Here is a 19,790-nt window from a genome sequence, read left to right on the forward strand (position 1 = left end):
AATAGAAAAGTACTATTTTAATAGCAAATATTGCAAAATTTGAGATGCAGAGAATATGGTCTAAACAAATGAAAAACTATTCAAGTAAATACAACATACGCTGTGTATTTAAGCAGCTGTACGTTTTTGTTGTTCAGGATGCCTCATACAAGGAGGGGTTCATAATATCAGTATCTGACTCTTCTTAAAGAGTGTAAGTGTGTACCTGGAAGATAATTAATATCAGTATCTGACTCTTCTTAAAGAGTGTAAGTGTGTACCTGGAAGATAATTGGGAAAATATACTAAAATAGTATGAAAAATTCCCTCATCTTTATCGATTTTTTTAAGTTTTTCAATATATCCAATTTAAAGTATTGTAATAAAACAAATATAAGTTTTTCTTCAAGACATTCAGGAAAGATCAGAAGAAAAGATTGTTTTATGGAAATCGCTCGAGACGAGGCATGAAGCAACTTTACATAGGGGGCTAACAAGAACCAATGATGATTATTGCAAATAAAGAAAGAGCGTTTGACCTTAGTCTTGAAAAAATTAAAGGAGGAAAACAGTCAGAAAAGAGTTCCACAAGCTTGCAGTTTGTTAAAAAAAAAAAAGTTGCTACTGGAATATGAAGACGTATTATAACAAGGTAACAAAACAGCAAATTGACGAAGACCACTAGACCAAAAAGCCAAACAAGCTGGAACAATGAAGCAGAGAATAGACTAGAATTCTGAAAAACACATGCCATAATTGTATTTAAAAAGACTGAGACTAGTAACATCACATCTGTGAGAGGTTGCACAGAAGGGTATTTAAAATTACAAATGTTTCTGCACCTTATCAAGAATCTTCAAATTGGATAGAGCTGCATCAGATAGAATATGACAACAGTATTCCATCTGATTTAGTGATAGAAAATTGCTTCAGGTTTAAGAAAGTGTTTAGAGCGATACAGAATCAACGTTATGATAAGCAGAAAGAGCCAAGGATAAAATATATGAATTTCAACAAAGATTTGATGAGAAAGAAAGACTAGATTTCTCTTCATGAGTAGAGTTACCAATGATAATCTCAAGAGGAAAAGTGACACACAGACGATTGAAAGATAGAAGCTGAATATGATTAAATGAAACAAGCTATTTCAAACCGCAGTCAACTTGTAGATTACTCAATCTTTTAAACGAGTTCAACACCAGAAAAGAGAGCTATAACATCAGCATAGATGTAAATTTTCTGAATAATATTCTCGGGAAAATCATCAATCTAGAAAAGAAAAAGTGTTTTGTCGAGAATAAAGCTTTGTAGAACATTGGTAGGAAATGACACATCAAGGATTCATATGATTTGGATTTTTAAGACTACTGTTCTCATCTTGAGAGATTTACACAATGTTTCGGTTGATGTAACCTCAGACCTTCTTCACATTCAAATACAAAAAAAACAATCCTCATCTCAAAAACTTAGAAATACCATAAAGCATTATTCACAAGCTTTGATTAGAAAGAAGAAAAAAAGATCAAATAAAGTCAAGAATCTCACCACCAATGCCATAACAGACATTTCTGTAAATGACCAGAATGCTACACAATTGAATGTCTTTGAAATGTAAAGCACAATGACATGATCCATTCCTAAATTATCCATAAATCAACAGATCTGCTCAGTTACAGCAGATAAAAATCAGCTGTTAAAGAAAAACCATGAGAGCCATACTGAAGATCACTAGAGACCCAGACTTCCAGAAAATGAGTAGGCCTGTCATTGACCAATCTTTCAAAAACATTTTAATCACTAGGGCTATAACAGCATATTTTTATCATTGTTTTAACTCTCAAGTATGTATCCAACACAGACACAGTTAATCAAGCACATCACTCTATATAAAAGCATATAAGATATCAACGGATACACACTTGAGTCAAAACAATGAAAAGAATATGCTGTTGTCATAGCCCTAGTAATCACTGAGGTAAAATACACTGTGAGCCTGTCTCTGCTTTATCGTTATTTTCATGGCAAGTGCTCATCTGAGCTTCAATATATGGTCCCCCCCCCTCGCCAAACTTTCACAAAAAACATTCATCTAGCCAAAACCACTATCAATAATTTCCCCTACTCTTTATCTGTGCCTAAACCTAAACATAGATTCCATGAACAAAGCTTCTTTCTTAGAACTGCACACCTGTGGAATGCTGTTCCGTTTGCCTGCTTTCTAGCTGACTACAATTTGATTGTCTTCAAGTCCAACGTAAACAAGTTCTTGATGAACAGTCTCCCTAAGTAATCCAATTTACAAAATTTCCACTACGCTATAATCCCATTGACTAATGTATACCCATTAACCCTAATCCTCGAATGGCCTACGGGCCTTTATAAGTGGTGACTCCTTTGTAAAAAAAAAATAATAGGATCCTACTTAGTTGGGTCATACACCTCACTAACATTTTAAAGATAGAAACAACAGAGGACTTCTTCCAACAACCAGAGAAACAGGATTGCGATAAACAGAGATGGTATAATTTCGAGAGGATAAAGTTCAGGATCACAACATTCTAGAACAAAAGGAATTTAATTACAACTGGAGGCCATAGAAAAGCGCCTGTCTACTCCCCATGCAAGTGAAAAATGAGGTGCATCCAGTCATCCACATCTTGTTGACGGACAACAATGCATGGCGCTAGTTGACACTGGCTGTTCCAAAACAATGATGAACAAGGCAGATGTCGTCGGTCAAGACACCAAGCTGTTAAAGTGATGACCACGGATGGAAAGTTTATGAGATGCTGTGTGACCAGCCAAGTCGAGCTTACAGTAGGCAGTGCAACTGAAGATTATAGTTGCCGAAGGAAAACTGTTAGGCTTTTGAGTGCATTTGACTGAATCTGGTGAGACCTGTGATAGACTACAGGGCGTTCAATTTCTTACGATGTTGAAAGGGCAAAGGTATTGCCCCATACAACTTGGGTTTGGCCTGAATGTTGCACCAATAATTATGAACACAGTAATTTCCCAGGAAAGTCAAAAACCAGAAAGAACTCTAACAACTATCTTAAGAGTAAACATTACAGTCAAGACACTGGTCAGTTTTCTAGAGAAGATAAGTAAAAAGATCAGCCTTATCCTCTCAGATAATGTAAAAGCCCCTCCCTTTTCTCCATGTTAAGAATATTTTGCATACATCTACAGACACTAGTGTTTCATGCTTTAACAATCATCATTGTACGAAGTTACAATTCCTAACAGTTGGGAGATTCAAACCAGCGATGAAGCCACCTTTGACTCATTTGTTAAACCCTTACCTCAAGGCCACTAACAATTACCACAAGAATTAAGCAAATTTAACAACCTAGAAATGCCAAATGTGGGTTCTTATATATGTCAGAGATAGCATATTAGTGACAGTTTTCCTTTCACATAGTTCATGTAGGACATGTACTGTCGATGAGAGATGTTTTCGTTAGAGTTATTAAATAATTGTTCAGTTCAAAATTTCCAGGAAATGCTGAAAATATTTTATATACATTGTGTCCATCAATGTCTGCAAAAAAAAAAAAAAAAAAAAAATTGTACCATGCTACATAGCAGGGAAGCAATTTTTAGAAATTCACCTTCTCAAAAACTGAATGTCCTCCTTAAGAAACTGACATGCGAACATATGATTTGGTCAGTCGATTTTTGAAAATATGCGTATCTGTTTCAAACCTTGGGCAAAAATCATAAACACAAGAAAATCATGGTGGAGGCCTGTAGTTTTCTGTAAATCTTTTCTTAGAGCAAAATTCTGAGGCGAGGCATATGTCAGTGGAGTGGATTATGTCTACTAATATTTTGTCAAATGCAGTTTTTTTTTTTTTATCAGATCCAGATAATGATAGTGGAATCATTATGAATGGAAAAATGTCTTGAATTGTTCACTAGTTGTAATTCTCTTAAAGAACTGAATTATATCATCGTACGGATGCAGTATTTCCAGTTGTTCGTGCCATTGTGGATCACAATGATAATTCTAGTTGGGTTTAGACTTGTCATGATCCTTATGAATTTAATCAGTTTTTGAATTCATATGGATAAACAGAGTTTAGTGTATTTGGATATCTAACATAAGGAACTAATTGAAGTCAAATCTCATGTTGACATTAAGTATTAGCATTCTCTTCCCATACATGACTGATGTGTTAGCTACACGAGTTTTGTAGTGGAATTCAAATCTTATCGGTAACTGAATACTTGATGCTTCGCCAGGGCTATCAAGGGTATTTTTATTGTGACGCCATCACTAGATGGGGTGCCTAGCACGGCTTATGAGAGGCTCATCAACCCTCGAGAGAAAGATAGACCGCACTAGTTTCTCAACCTGGTATTTTACTTTGCGGTACATACAGCGCCTCGCCTTCCCAAATGGTCACCCATCTGGTACTGGCCAAGCTCAACGTTCCTTAACTTTGGTGATCTTGCGAGAACCAGTGTGTCAACGTGACTGTGCCGTATATGAAGGTTAGCTGAAACGTTACGAGGATAACGCTCAAGTTAAGTACAGATTAGTCCAGAGAATTCAGACAATACAAATTCATTCTTCTTCAAAAAATGGCGTAAAACATGGAACGCAGAAACAATAAAAAAAAAAATGCACAAACATATAAGAAAGGTCGCTGGAAAGATGGTGGGATCCTTCTATCGCTCCAGAAGATATCTCACTACTGATGCAACTCTCTATCTATAGAAAAGCCAAGTACGTCCAAGGATGGAATACTGCTGCCATATCTGGGCAGGAGCTGCTAAAAACAGCCTATCCTGCCTTGACAGAGTACAAAATAGACTTCGTGGCTTAGTGGGGGATGCCTTTTTCTCTACCCTGCAACCTCTCTCCCACAGAAGAGATGTTGCGAGCCTATCCTTGTTTTATCGTTATTTCCATGGCAGGTGCTTGTCTGAATTAAAATCTCTGGTCCCCCCCCCCTCATCAATCTTTCACGAAAAACACCTATCTAGCTGAATCCAGTGAAAAATTTCCCCACACTCTATATCTGTGCTTAAATCAAAACGCGGATTCCATGAACAAAGCTTCTTTCTTAGAACTGCACGCCTGTGGAACTCTGTTCCATCTGCCTGCTTCCCACCAGACTACAACTTGGATGTCTTCAAGTCCAATGTTAACAAATTCCTAATGAACCGCCCCCTTAAGTAAAGACTTCATCAAATCTCCACACTAACGTAATGTACTTGCAATAACCCTTATCCCTGAGTGGCTTCCGGGCCTTGATAAGTGGTGATCACTGTGTAAAAAAAAAAAAAAAAAAAAAAAAAATGAATGAGCTACAATGCTAATTGGTGCTTTAGTGGTATTTCTACTTCTTTCAACAGTTCCACATGTAGAAAAGAAAGAAATATGTACGGGTCAGGTTACTTGCTGGATTATTTCCTCCAAACAAAGTCGGTTTGTACTTGCAGGAAGATCACATTTTTTTAGTTCTCGAAACTTTAATGCAAATGTTTGTTATCAGCTGGAACCGTGGGTTTATCTTTTGTCTCATCTACATGTTAACAATTTATGTTCCGCACCCCCCACCCTCAAATCAAGTGTAATTGCTTGAGTCATTGTTGAGAGGTTTGGTCAACTGTCGATAAAAGTTAGTCTACTGAATAAACCAATCCATCCAACGATGTATAGTCTTGCATAGTGTCAAGGAGTTGTGTTAGAATAGAGGATAGTTCTTGCCAAGACATGTTGGATCACTCACCTTATAAATTGAAGTAGCTCAGACAAACTTGTGTTATACAGGGTGACCCCCCCCCCAAAAAAAAACGGGCCCCCAACTCTAACTAGGCCCTGTTTCTTAGTGTTTTGTCCGAATGAAATGAAACTTTGGTCATAACTAGTTTATTATATTCAAAACATCACATCAAAACACAAGGGTCTTCGGCCTTTTTTTTCTCCGTTCTACACCATATGTTCTAGATGGCCATTTAGCTTTTGTTTTTTTTGGGTCACCCTGTATTTGTAAAAAGTTTTCTCATCAAGTTTTAGAAGTGGATACTCTGTTCCAATATAGCTTGCTTGGGTGCGTGTAAGTTAATGGAGGTTCAGAAGGATGTCATTAACCGTCTACGACAATGAAAGGTGATAGAACCTTAATAATTTTGGTTGATTCGTTGATTCATATTTTAGTAGCGAGTATAAACTGAATCTGGATCAACCTACTCCTAATGTATTGAGCCGCAAGTGAATCAATGCACTTAGTGTATGCATATATCACTTCAGGATACCCAGCCTTGCCCGGGTGTGGTGAGGTGCGCGTGTGTGTGGGGTAAATCAAAACAAAATGAAAATGAATAAGCGAACATAATAACCCTGTTTAAATATTATAACAAAAAAAACAGCCAATTTGATGCAAAATGATGAATAAGTGAACGATGTTAAAACTTCTTTAAAAAAAAAAAAAAAAAAAAAAAAAAAATGGCGAACATGATAGAAAATAGAAAAAAAAATGAACGTAAAAATGGCATAAATAACCCGGTTTCAATATTAAAACTTAAAAAATGTAAAAAAAATATATCTGATATCTCAGCTCGAATGTGCAATCTTAAGATAATGACACTGCTACTATACCGACTGGTCTATGACAGCGTGAGCGAAATTAGGTTTTTTTTTTTTTTATATTTAAACTAATTCAAGAAAGAACTTTTTTGCACACGTGTATGGCTAAAATTGTCATGAAGGAACGATTTTTTGCTACCCCTCCCTGTAGAAAAGTGCCCAGTTGAGAGTGAAGGAATTAATGTTTTTAGCCAATTTTTTTATATTTGTCATTTGAAGGGTCGAGCTTCAAAACGATACAGATCTCATGAGAATTTGTCATCGCTGTCAAAAGTTCTTGTGAAACATACATTTAAACAGACAGGTGAGATTTATATTATAGATATCAATGATAGTGATCAGTCTAACAATTTCATAAATATACAAGATATACAGTGTTATTGAACCATGAAAATGCAGTGAATGAAAGATGGTTACCTTTCCAATAGTGGTGCTCAATTGTAGACTTCACTTGTCTATAGTGAAGCAGTTCATTATGATTGACACTAGGTGTCACTGTAAACTTTGCATAAAAGTTGGATGCTCATGAGATAAACTGAAGAACAACTTTTCATGGCATGATAATTAATGCATTGCAAATGGAACATTTAAATCTACCTTAAAAGAGCAGTTTTTTTTTTACATAAATATATAGTGGGCGAGTTGCTCTGACCAGTGTAGAATTTTACAAATACATTACCAATATCTGAAATGAAGAATGTTAGTTATTGTGTTGAGGTGTCACTGACTAAAATGTAAAAAAGATGACCATCAGGCACACATTGATCCTTCAACTAAAAAGACTCCCTGCTTACCAATGCTAAGCAGGCATGTAAAAAGTAACCAGGAACAGCCACTAATAAAAGGAAAAGACAGGACGTTACAAAAGACTATCACATGTTTAAATAGAAACCTGAAATATCCAGAAAAAGAGTGCATGACAAATGAAAGTCTTAATTTTTATTTATTGCAGACAATTATTCTCATTTTTATTAGTTGTTGTTTTCACAACATTTCGGGCAACTATTCCTCTGGCCTTCGGGGCCCGTGGCGCAGTTGATAGAGACGTTCAATCTCTATGGTTCCAGATGAGCATTGTCTGAAGATAGTGGTTTCAATCCTACCCAAAGCCGGCCAGAGGCTTACTTGGCCAAAACGTGATGAGACGACAACAACTACAGATGGCAGGGATTGCTGAGAATGCAGTTAGGAGATTCGAGGTTCCTATCCGTCGCTGTTACCACCTGACGAAGGCCAGAGGAATAGTTGGCTGAAACATTGTGAAAAAACAACTAATAAAGATGAGAATAATAGTCCGCAATAAATAAATTAATGTAAGACGAAACAATTAACAAATAAAATAATTAAGTTTTATTCAAAAACTATTTGAACATTTAGTAGTTTGTTTTCTTGAAAAGTTAAGATATGCTTGAGAATTTGGGTTCAGATTTACTAGTAAAAAGATGTTATACAAAAATATTTCATATAAACAAATAATTCTTAAACAAAAGAATGATCAGCTATGGATGAAAGTGATTGCTGAGAATGCAGTTAAGAGATTCAAAGTTCCTATCTGTCGCTGTTACCACCTGACAAAGGCCAGAGGAATAGTTGGCCAAAACGTTGTGAAAAACAACAACTAAAAAAGATGAGAATAATAGTCCGCAATAAATAAAAATTAATATTAATAATATTGATCTCAATAATGAATTCCAATTAAAATAATATGACGGTCTAGTTGAAATAACTGAATTTACATGGTGACAGAAATTATGGGCCAACTCCTTCATTCTGTTCAATTTATTTAGATAAAAATGACTCAAGTAGATTAATAGGCAAAAAAATGGCACAGAAAAATATAAATGAAAATCTCACAACGAGGTTATCAAAATGTTGGATACATTGCATAAAATTGTCAAAATAAAAAGAATTCATATCCACATCTAAAAGTAGATGAGAACCCTCATCTTCCCCTGTAACATTCTGTAAAAAGAAAAAAAATATATTTTACAATTTTGATTAATTATGCATGCAAATTCATTATAAAATAATCTATTTTCAGGCAGTCAATTAATTGTTTTACAACTAAGTCCAAATGGCAAAGTGGTGAAACCACATAATCACATGTAATTAAAAAAAAAATAAAAAGCACAGAAATTATCTCCTAGGTTAACTCCCTTGAAAAAATTAATAACCCAAAAATGAGATGGAGTGGTCACTTTATGTTAAATTCAGTTCAAATTAATTTTATTTTTTGTTTTTCCTATTTATTTTCTCGTGTCCTTTTTCAGAATCTTCACACATAATTGAATCAAAACAGAATCTTCCTTGTGTGTGTGTGGGTTAGGGTTAGGGTTAGGGTTGAATTTTATCATAGACTCCATTCGGGTTCGAAAATGACTGCAAGCTTTGACCAGATGGTCTTTTTTATGTCTTCCATTGCACGGGATATTGCTTACATTAGAAATGATTTAATGTTATGCGGATGCTTATTAACTTTCTTTTCAACGACGCCCAACACGTAATAATCGAAAGGATTAAGGTCTGATGAGTTAGGAGGTAATAATTTTGGTGTGACATTATCTCGGTGATCTAATCCTGGGTTTTGAGAGCTTTGTAGGATAGTGCCGAATCTTGTTGGAAGGCCTAGGCCTTTCCATTAGTTACGTTTTCCATCTAAGGCTTAACAATGGCTTGAAAAGTCACGACATAGGAATCTGCATTGATTCTAAGAACATGTGGAATAAATGAAAAGGCATGATGGAAGTTCTTAGCCCCCCCCACACACACACACACGCACATAGAAAATCTGGATATTTTTTTAGAAACAAGAGTAAAAAAAAGTGCACAATAGTTAACACTGAAAATTTTTTTTAAAAAAGCAAAAAATGAAATACCTTATACCGAATGCAGTAGAATTTAATAATCTACCAGCTATATATACCTTTTAATGTACTGAAAGTGTTTCAAAGTTTTTTTAGTTTAATTTTTTTAAAGCTGATAAATGGGGAAAATGATAGCTTGTCGCTTGACTTTTGAGTGGCTTCCTTTCTGAAAAATTGTATAAAAAAAATGACTTGCTCTACCACTAATCCTAAGTTTTGGGGAAGGACTTTTCACTTGTATTTAGGGTCAGTGGTAAGATGTCATTTTTATTTTTATTTTACTACTAGAAATTAAGCAATCTCTAACAGTTAAGTGACAAGTAACCATTTTGTTCTTGTGTGTAAGGACTGCCTTGACAGCAATGAATTTTTTTAATAAAAATACTTTTTATACTTTCAGCACATTAAAAGTCAGTAGATCATTAAATTTTATTGCATTTGGTATAAGTTATTTGCTTTATTTTAGGATTTTTCAACTATTAATTATTGTTTGAATACTAGCATGTCGCCTGGTGTTGCCTGTTTGTAAAATACACTTAAATATATTTTTATTCATGTAGATTATATATTTATTATTATAGAGTCAATTCTCTGTGATTATCACATTAAACCTAATATATTGTAGTGAGATCAAAACTAAATATATATATATTACTTGGGTCCCATCAGCTAGAATTGAAACCAAAACATACAAATCTTCACCCTCATTCCTTAGCATCTGAGCCATGCCCATACGTACGTGTATATCTATATAGTCACCTGTCATCCCTTTTATAAAAGACTAGCCTTGGTACCCGGTGTTGCCTGGGTGTTTAGAGGTGTGTGTTGAGCAAAAAAAACAAAAACAATGGTAGTAGGTAGGCAGGCAGGCTCAAACCTGTACCGCAAAGGAGGAAAAGAACATTGGGGGGAAAAAAAAAAAAAAATGGCTTTGTCGTTGCACCCATCGCCAAACCGGAAGTAGCAAAGGTTTGAATTAAGGCTAGACAATTGAAAAGACACAATGACTTTTAAAAATATCGGTGAAAAAAGCGACCCTCACCTTGCAGAAAAGTGCCTATTTGAGGGCTAAGGAATTAATGTTTTTAGTCAATTTTTCGATATTTGTTGTCCGAAGGGTCGAGCTTCAAAACAATACTAATCTTGTGAAAATCTGTTGCCTCTGTCGAAAGTTTTAGGCAGATATACATATATACATTTAAACAAACAGACAAGATTTACATAATAGATGGAATCATCAAAGACAACATTCAAACAATTAAGCAGGCACACACACATTCAAGTTGTATATATATATATATAATTCACCTGTCATCCCTGTTTTAAAAGATGGAATTGCCCAATCATTGCAAGCAAGCAAGATCCAGAGTTTTATAATAATACAGATTTGAAAATGTGGGGGCGGAGAACTTTAGATATTTTTAAAGTAGACACGAGAGGACTAAGCTCTCACCTTCGAAAAGTTTATTTTATTTGCTTGAAAACAGAAAATACTTATTTAATTTTGGAAGAAGAGAGGGGATGATAGGTCATATTTAAAACTAGAGTCTAGCTCTGACTATCCTAAACGATCATAATTTTCTTTTACAACTTATTGCATTGCACCATTTTCTTAAAAATTTATTCACTTGTGCCATCTTTACCTGTGCCATTTTTACTATGCATCATCCACTATATCTATATAATCTGTTTCAAAAGAAGTTGACAAAAGTTAACTATTCTTTACCTTTCGTAAACAAAAACAAAAACATTACCACAAATCACAAAGAAACGTGTCAAAAAGAAAAAAAAAGGATATGTTAAATGCAGCAATGTACAGATTAAATATTATGTCCATATCACCGAAATAAATACAACACAAAATAATAACAAAATCAACCTACAAAACAGATACAATTAAATAATGTACTATAAAAATATAAAATAAATGATTCATTTTTTGTTGTTTTGTTTCAAGATAGCGAGTGTATTTTATTGTCTGTTTCAATTTTCCGTTACATCTTATTTTATTGTGCCGTTTTTAATGCGCATATCTACTATATCTATATATTTAAAAAAAAAAAAAAAAAAAAAAGAGGTTGACAAAATTTAGTTCTGACTGACAAAAGGTGAACCATGCTTTACATTTCGTAAAGAAGGCACAAAGATTACAAAAACAATCACATAAAAAGTCATTAAAAAAAACTATGTTACAGACAACACTATAAAAATTAAATATCATATAAAATAAACATGGAGAAACAATAATTTCAAAATAAAATCAACCTACAAAACAAATACAACACAATAATGTAAATATATAACAAAATAATGTAAATATATCATAAAAATAAAATGTACTATAAATAATTCAGTGTTTTTTTCATTTTTTTGTTTCAAGATAGCAATTGTGTGCATTTTGTCTGTTGTAACTTGTGAATGGATTTGCCAAGCAAACACACCTATGGTGACTGACCTATAATATATATATATATATATATAAAATAAAAATTACAATTAAATTCACCAAAATGATCCAAGATGGTAAAATTAAAGTATATTATAAATATTAAAGAATTAATATTTATAAAATTATCTCAGCCAGATGTAAAAGCTCGATAAAACCAAATAGGAAATAGAGCTTACAATATGAGCAAACAGTTAATAAAATGTTAAAAAAACACTTTGAAATGAGTTAAAAACATATAATCTGAAAAGGAAACACTAGATAAATGGATAGTCCTTAATCCGCGGAGTTTCGAAGAAATACTTTCCTTCTCATCAGAGTTAGCAAAAATGCGGGATCGGATTTTGCATGCAGAAGTATTTGATGAAACAACAAGTCAAAGATCTTACTTGAAAACAAAAAAAGTGAAGCAGAGGTGAAAAAAAAGGTGATTACACATGAATAAGTTTTACATTTGGATTTTACCGTCACTGGATTTTTTATCTTCCACCAGACTATCCATTCATGTGTAATCACCTTTTTCTTCACCATATTCCCTCTGCTTCACTTCTTTTGTTTTCAAGTAAGATCTTTGACTTACTTGTTGTTTCATCAAATACGTCTGCATACAAAATCCGATCTCGCATTTTGCTAATTCCTACCTTCTGATGAGAAGGAAAGTATTTCTTCGAAACTCCGTGGACTAAGGACTATCCATTTATCTAGGGTTTCCTTTTCAGATTAAATGTTTTTAACTCATTTCAAAGTGTTTAACATATTTTATTAATTTTATTAACTGTTTGCTCATATATATATATATATATATATATATATACTAAGACAATGGCGCAAACCTAGAGGAAGGCCTTCAGTCCGTAGTTGAATGGAGACAAAAATGGATGGTGACATTCAATGCTGCCAAGACTAAGCTTGTTTCCTTTAATAATTACAAGAAATCTTCTCAACCACCAATAGCTATGGCTAACAATAAATTACCTGAAAACTGAATGTACTTTGTTTAAACTCCTTAGCTTAACATTCACAGGAAGGATGTGTTGAAATAGATACATCGAGGGCATTGCTGCAGCTGCTGCAAAGGTGGGCTTGCTCTACCATGCTAGAAAGTTACTTACGCCTGGAAGTACCTTTACAGGACCACAATTCACCCAGGTATGTAGTGTTGTTGTCACATTTGGGCTAGTGCATCTGCTACCATTCCCTTGCTCCTGGACAGGGTTCAAAAGAGAGTAGTCAACGTAATAGGTTCCGCCTCTCTCTCATTGACAAAAGTATTTTAATGCTGGATTCTCCGAAAAACTACAAGGCCTATATACTCCTGACAAGGTAAATACTCCTGACAAACCAGTCAAGTAGCAAAACCCTAACCCCTATACAGTAGAGATCCACAGATGCCAGAAATCTAATAGTTTTTTCTCCAGAACTGCTAGACTTTGAAATTTTTTCTGGGTTCCTGCTTCCCAAACTGTACTGATATGCAGAATTTCAAGTGTATTGTTAACAGACATCTTGCTGCGAAACTACCTACATAGTATTTTTGCAGTTATGTCCCAAATAGTAGCCCCTACAACAAAGTGGCACTGTTCCTTGTCTGGGATGAAAATTCAATAAAAATGTGTATATATATATATATATATATATATATATATATATATATATATATATATATATTTCATTTAATCACCTGAATATACAAAGATATAATTTTATGCATAAATTTTCAGTATTTACTTCAGTGCTCGCTACATATGTAGACTTAGGTAGTAAGTTATGAAAATATTTATGGCGATTAAGCCTGATGAGTTCTCCAAAGAATGAAACATGGAATATTGTGTGTAGCTTAATCGCCATATATATATATATATATATATATATATATATATGCATCATCTTACTCTCCCAAGCAAAAAAACTGTAAAAAAAAAAAAATAGATAACAAGAAAGTAGGTACGAGCAAAAATGGGCGGACAACGATAGGGGGACTTAGTTTTGAAAGCCGATTTATCATAATTTTTTTGTAAGTTTCCGACTACTTTTTTTATTGTATTTTAAAAATTAAGAACTAAACTTAATTTCCAAAAGGAAAAAATATTTGTACACGTGAAAAAAAAAAAAGTAATGAAAATATTTTCACAGCAAGCTACCCAATTCAGCTAAATTTTGAAGTTAAATAAATTCATTGTAAAAATCCTTTAAAAGATAAATATTAGTTTTCTGGGTCTATTTCAATGATAATTAGTAAAGTTCTAAGATATTGAATTAAATAAAAAAAAAACACCTTGTTTGTACAAAACAAATTAATTAGCCCAAAACCGAGTGATTCTGGCGTTCGCTAAACGCAACCAACTAAAATTTTGTAAACACGAAAATTACAAAGGCCCAAAATTTCAGGCAGTTGAAAGACTGTGAAAATGACGTGATGTAATTAAAAGTGAGGAAGCTTCTTTTTTTCCCCCCCAGTCGCGAATCCATACATTCCTTTTTTGAACGTTTGTATTAATTTTTGCATTTTTTTTTTTATTTAATTATTTTTCTATGTTCCTATTTTTAAATTAATTTTTTTCTCAATTATTGCTCAATATTATATAAAAATATGTTACACCGAAAGTTTCACATTCTTGCAAGGAAATTATTAAAATTTTGCATATAAAAATTATGCGAAACCCGTAATTAAAAAAATAAAGTAGAAATATTTTTTGCCATTACAATTTTTTTGTGTGAAAATATTAAATAAGCAATGCTTTATTCAATGGTAATATCGGTAGTTCGAGAAATTCATTTTTCTTTGAGTTATATAGAGTTAATTAATACGGATTTAGGGGCTTTTTCGTAATGTTCCTATAAAAATTATTTTCTTTTTATTGTTACAAATTACGATGCTTTATTTATATAAAAAACGCAAAAATAAAGTCTTGCACTTTTTTTATTTACTACTGAAAACCATAACTTTAGTAAAGGTATTTCTTGTTTAAACAAAATAATACATTTCCACTCGGACTTAAATAAAAATAATTAGTTCATGATATTCCACGATAATCATTTGATAAATACTGAAAATTTCATTAAAATTGGTTAATTTCCTGATTTTTGGTGATTTTTTTTAAGTAAAGGAGGGGTCAAAATGTTTATACATTTTGAGCCTCGACATTCATTTTGCCCATACTTAAAAAAATTTGATATAATTCGATTCAAGTAAATGCTTGCTCTTGTGATGTTAAATATCTTACTCTTTTCAGCCACTATATTTATGAGCAAGGCTTAGCTAGTATGTTTTGTTGAGTGAAAACAGTATAAATATCTACTCCATCCTCCCGCACATTTCATGATATGTTGGGACATTTGCAGTATTGACTATTATATTTAATATTAATCAATAACTTTTTTTAAGTGTCGATATAGAAAATTAAAATATAGAAAACTTTGATCAGATTTTAAGAATAATTTCAATGTATCATTAGGTGTGTCAGAAACTTTGTGAAAAATATTGAATAATTCGACCCCCCCCCTGTTTCCAAGCTTATAACTACTCGAAAAATGTCATTCAAACCGTAATTTTTTTTTCAATTAAAGAAGCAAGGACCAGGGTTTCATTTAAAAAAACAAAAAAAAAAAAAAAGGTTTTAAACTTCAGACTTTACAGGTAAATTTCTAAAAAACACTAATTTTTTCTTCTTCTAAATTTGAATATATTATTTATTGATCTTTTATCTTTAATTTGTGATATATAAAACTTTGGTGAGTAAATTAATTATTTACTTTTTAATAGACATTTCAAAAGGGGGGGCGTAAATAAAAAAAAAACGTTTGTCTAAAATATTATATTCGGTTTATTGGAAAGAACATAAAATCTCACATTGACCCGGAAAATATCGTAAAAATAGAATCAATAGAAAAATTTTGATAGATTTTTAAAGTTTAAAAATTGAAAAATATTGAGTTCGTAAAATTCATTAGTTTTTTTTTAAATAAAAAAAATAATATTTCTATTACTTTTTACACAACTTTAATAGTTTATTTTGTAAGTGTAATGCATAAAGAAAATAAACAACCCACTTTTAAAAGAGAAATTACGAGTGTTTTATATTGTATTCGCAGTTTCGTGTTAGGGGTGTCAAAAATTCCTACAATATTTCTGATACACCTAATGTATCATGGAATTAAAATATGCCATAAATGATTTGGTAGGGTTTTTTTTTTTTTTTTTTCAATTACTGTTTCCAGATAACAAGGCTGACTTTGTGTGCATTTAAACGTCTGTAAGTTGTGAACAGATTTACTGAGTGAATACAAGCAGCTATAGTGGCAAACCTATATATATATATGCATGTATTCTGAATAGCAGAAAATTGTAAAACTAACAAAAAATGCGATTTGGATATTTATACACTTATTGTATTGTGCTAAAATAATAACGTCATTATTTAGAAAGCAGTTCTTAACATGGGGAGGGTAGGGTGTTTTCTACCTTTTCTGTACTCTCACCTAACAATTGAATAATAAAAAAAATATTATAAAACTTGAATTTAACTTGAAAATACTTTTTTAAAAGGTAGTGCGGGTTTGTATTACTGTACACATAGATTCGAAAAAGTTGTCAAAAAACAAATATATAACAAATAAATGTTATCAAAGGCAAGAAAAGTTACTTTTCTGCCAAACTGGATATATTTTTCGTGTTATTATTCAATGTAACATGTTTATTCAGCTCGAAAACCATAGTGTTTACCGATGTATTGGAACATTCAAGATGGCGTCTGATTCTCTCTTTAACACGGTAAGTTTGGGAAAAGGTGTTATAAATAAAAAACCGGTGAAAATACTGTTAAAAACTCGCTCAATATATGTTACCGTGACATAGGTTGACATATATTCGGCGGGTTTTTAATAGTATTTTGTATAGTTTTTTATTTATAACACCTTTTCCCAAACTTACGGTGTTAAAGAGGGTGTGAGACGCCATCTTGAATGTTCTAATACATCGGTAAACACTATGTTTTTTTTAGCTGAATAAACATGTTACATTGAATAAAAACACAAAAAATATATCCAGTTTGGTAGAAAAATAACTTATCTTGCCTTTGATAACATTTATTTGTTATATATTTGTTTTTTGACAACTTTTTCGAATCTATGTGTACAGTAATACAAACCCGGTAGTGCGGTACAATAAGTGCATAAGCATCGCAAAAAAACAAACAAAAAAAACCTATGTATATGTATTTACTTTGACTAGCAGAAAATTGTAAAAATAACTAAAAACAAAAACAAAAAAAAACAACAACAAAAGCAAAATAAATAAATAAATAAAACGATTCAATTGTTCTCGGTAAAACCTTGGATTTGTGATATTAAATATATTACCTTTTCCAGCTACCATATTTATTAAGTAGTTTGTTTTGTTTGGGCGGCCATTAGTGAAAATGTCTCCTCTTCCTCCTCCTCCTCCTACATCTCTCGCGATATGTTCGAGAGATTAAGCAATTATTTATTTATTTATTTGCAAACGTAAAATTAAAATGTAGAAAATTTTGATCTGATTTTTTAAAAATAAATTGTAAAATATTAACTATTAAAAAAAAAAAAAACAAAAAACATTAAGTTCCCAATTTTTCCTGGTAAAAAAAAGAGTTAGCGTTTGTTTCTTTTTTTTTTTTTTTCTTCCGTTTCTTTTTAACGGAAAAGATGAAATTCGGTCCGTAAAAATTATTACCGAAAAATTAAACAAAGCAAAAAAAAAAAAAAAGACTTTAAAATCAAATATTCATTCTGCGTTAAATATAAATAACAGTAATGTATTAGCTAAAGATCAAATGAATTGGAATTTAATTTATGAAAATACAAAGATGAGCCGCGAAGAAAACAATGAGATGAAAATTATACTTACATTTTAGGGGAGGGGGTACTTGAAGTTTTATCACAGAAAAAAAAAAAAAGTTTACAATTAAATCTCTTTGTACGGCTTGATTAAATGTTTTGTTTTGTTATTTGTAGTATTTCGAATAAATCTTAAGATGGATGCTGATAAGGTTGTGAACTCATTAGGGTATGTTAAGAAGAAGGTGTCATGGCGGATATGAGAACAATGGTCCCACAATGCAATAGGCTTTCCTACTTCCACGCGTGTACACACAAATCTGTATTATATATATATATATGTATATATTAATAGATTTATATGCACCGTACATGATAAAATACTACACTTTGATGTCGGAAAATTTAAATTTAAAATAGAAAAATTTTAAGTAGTATTAATTTTAAGGAATATCAAAATATAATATATATTTAAATAAAAAGACAGAAAAAAAGCAACTTGGGGATTTGGATTTATTATACATTTAAAATTAATAGTCATAGGTTGTTGTATATAGGATGGGATGGAATCGAATTATTGAAATGTATTTTTAAAGCATTTTTTTAAATAATGAACTATTAATGGTTTTCAAGAAGATAAGACGTTTTTGTTTGTTTGTTATAAATAGTTCGAATAGAACCTTATAGCTCTTCCAGTGTCTAGCAATTAATATTTCTCTTAGTTGGGGAAGGTTTAAAAAAATATTTTTTTTTAAAAGTATATCAATGAATTATTTTTTCCCAATAAAGAAATATAGTTAAGATTCAAAGGTATAAACCGTTTCATTACAATTCAGAATATAATATATGCCTTATATATATATATATATATATATATATATATATATATATATATATATATATATATATATATATATATATATGTACACACACACACAGACTAATTCCCACGAGGATGAAACGGGGAAACTTATATATAGCTAAATTGCCATATATATTTTCAAAACTTACTACATAACTCTACGTACGTATTGAGGCGTATTGAAGTAAACACCGAAAAAGATACGTGAAAATACTGCTGCTTAATTAATAGAGCTATGTAGTAATTTTCGAAAATATATATGGCTATTAAGCTACCTACACAGAATATTTTTCGTTTCATCCTCGTGGGTATTCGTCGGGATGAATATATATATATATATATATATATATATATATATATATATATATATATATATATATATAAGAGGTGGGTGTCGTCTTCTACAATTCTATTTTACTATGTGTGTGTGTGTGTGTGTAATATATATGCGTGTGTGTATACGCGTTATGTGTGTGTGTGTGTGTGTGTGTGTGTGTGTGTGTGTGTGTGTGTGTGTGTGTTTGTTCCTCTGTGTGTGCACACGCATGTGTGAATTCAGAAAAATTATGTAATTTTTGCAATGTAGGAAAATTAGGCAACCATGGAATAAATATCGATTGAAAATAGAATTTAGGATCGTTCTTAAGGAATACATAGCTGTAAATAAGGGCAATTCCCTCCCTCAATTATAAATAATAAGAAAATAGACATTTGAAAATATTTATGTTTATTTAGAACGATTTAAATCTACTATTTTCGAGTTATGTGTTCAGCAATTCGGATGCTTAACTAAGCGTTCTAAGGAAGGTAAATCGATGTTACCAAAGTAGTTGAAAATAGATCATTTTTCCCCTTATAATTTCTTGTTTAAGAAAAATTGCAATATTGTCGCATTTTGCTACTTTTTCTATATTAAAAACTTTGTTGCACTAAATGAAGTTGTTGAAAAAAAATCTTTTTTTTACAAGTCTTAGTAAAATAAATTTAACTCCCTTATAACAATGAGTTAAGATTCTGAATCCAAAAAAATTTTTTTTTTTTTTTACAAGTCTTAGTAAAATAAATTTAACTCCCTTATAACAATGAGTTAAGATTCTGAATCAAAAAATAATTTTCAAGTTTACAAATCGAATAATTCTGTACACTTAAAACGAGTGTAATACTAATATTCATAGAACAATCCTAACCAGATGAAAAGGCTCAATAGTCGAGATAAAGCATTGATAT

General features: G+C 31.8%; 1 protein-coding gene across 2 annotated transcripts in view; it reads right to left on the reverse strand.

Moving 5' to 3' along the window:
• The window catches only part of LOC145269445 (uncharacterized), a 30,186-nt gene extending 12,187 nt beyond the window's left edge, over positions 1-17,999 (reverse strand). Inside the window, exon 1 of one of the 2 annotated variants that reach the window (XM_080125120.1) lies at positions 17,772-17,999. Coding sequence is in view for 1 of the 2 variants with exons in the window: in XM_080125119.1 (XP_079981245.1) it covers positions 17,249-17,264 (16 nt within the window). In the remaining variant the exon portion in view is untranslated. Of the gene's footprint in view, positions 1-17,248; positions 17,302-17,771 lie in introns of those variants that run through there. The other variant, XM_080125119.1, reaches the window with a different exon arrangement.
• Positions 18,000-19,790: the final 1,791 nt, after the last annotated feature.

Source organism: Euprymna scolopes, chromosome 45 (assembly GCF_053919585.1).
Source record: "Euprymna scolopes isolate OS-2025 chromosome 45, ASM5391958v1, whole genome shotgun sequence".
Lineage (NCBI taxonomy): Eukaryota > Metazoa > Mollusca > Cephalopoda > Sepiida > Sepiolidae > Euprymna > Euprymna scolopes.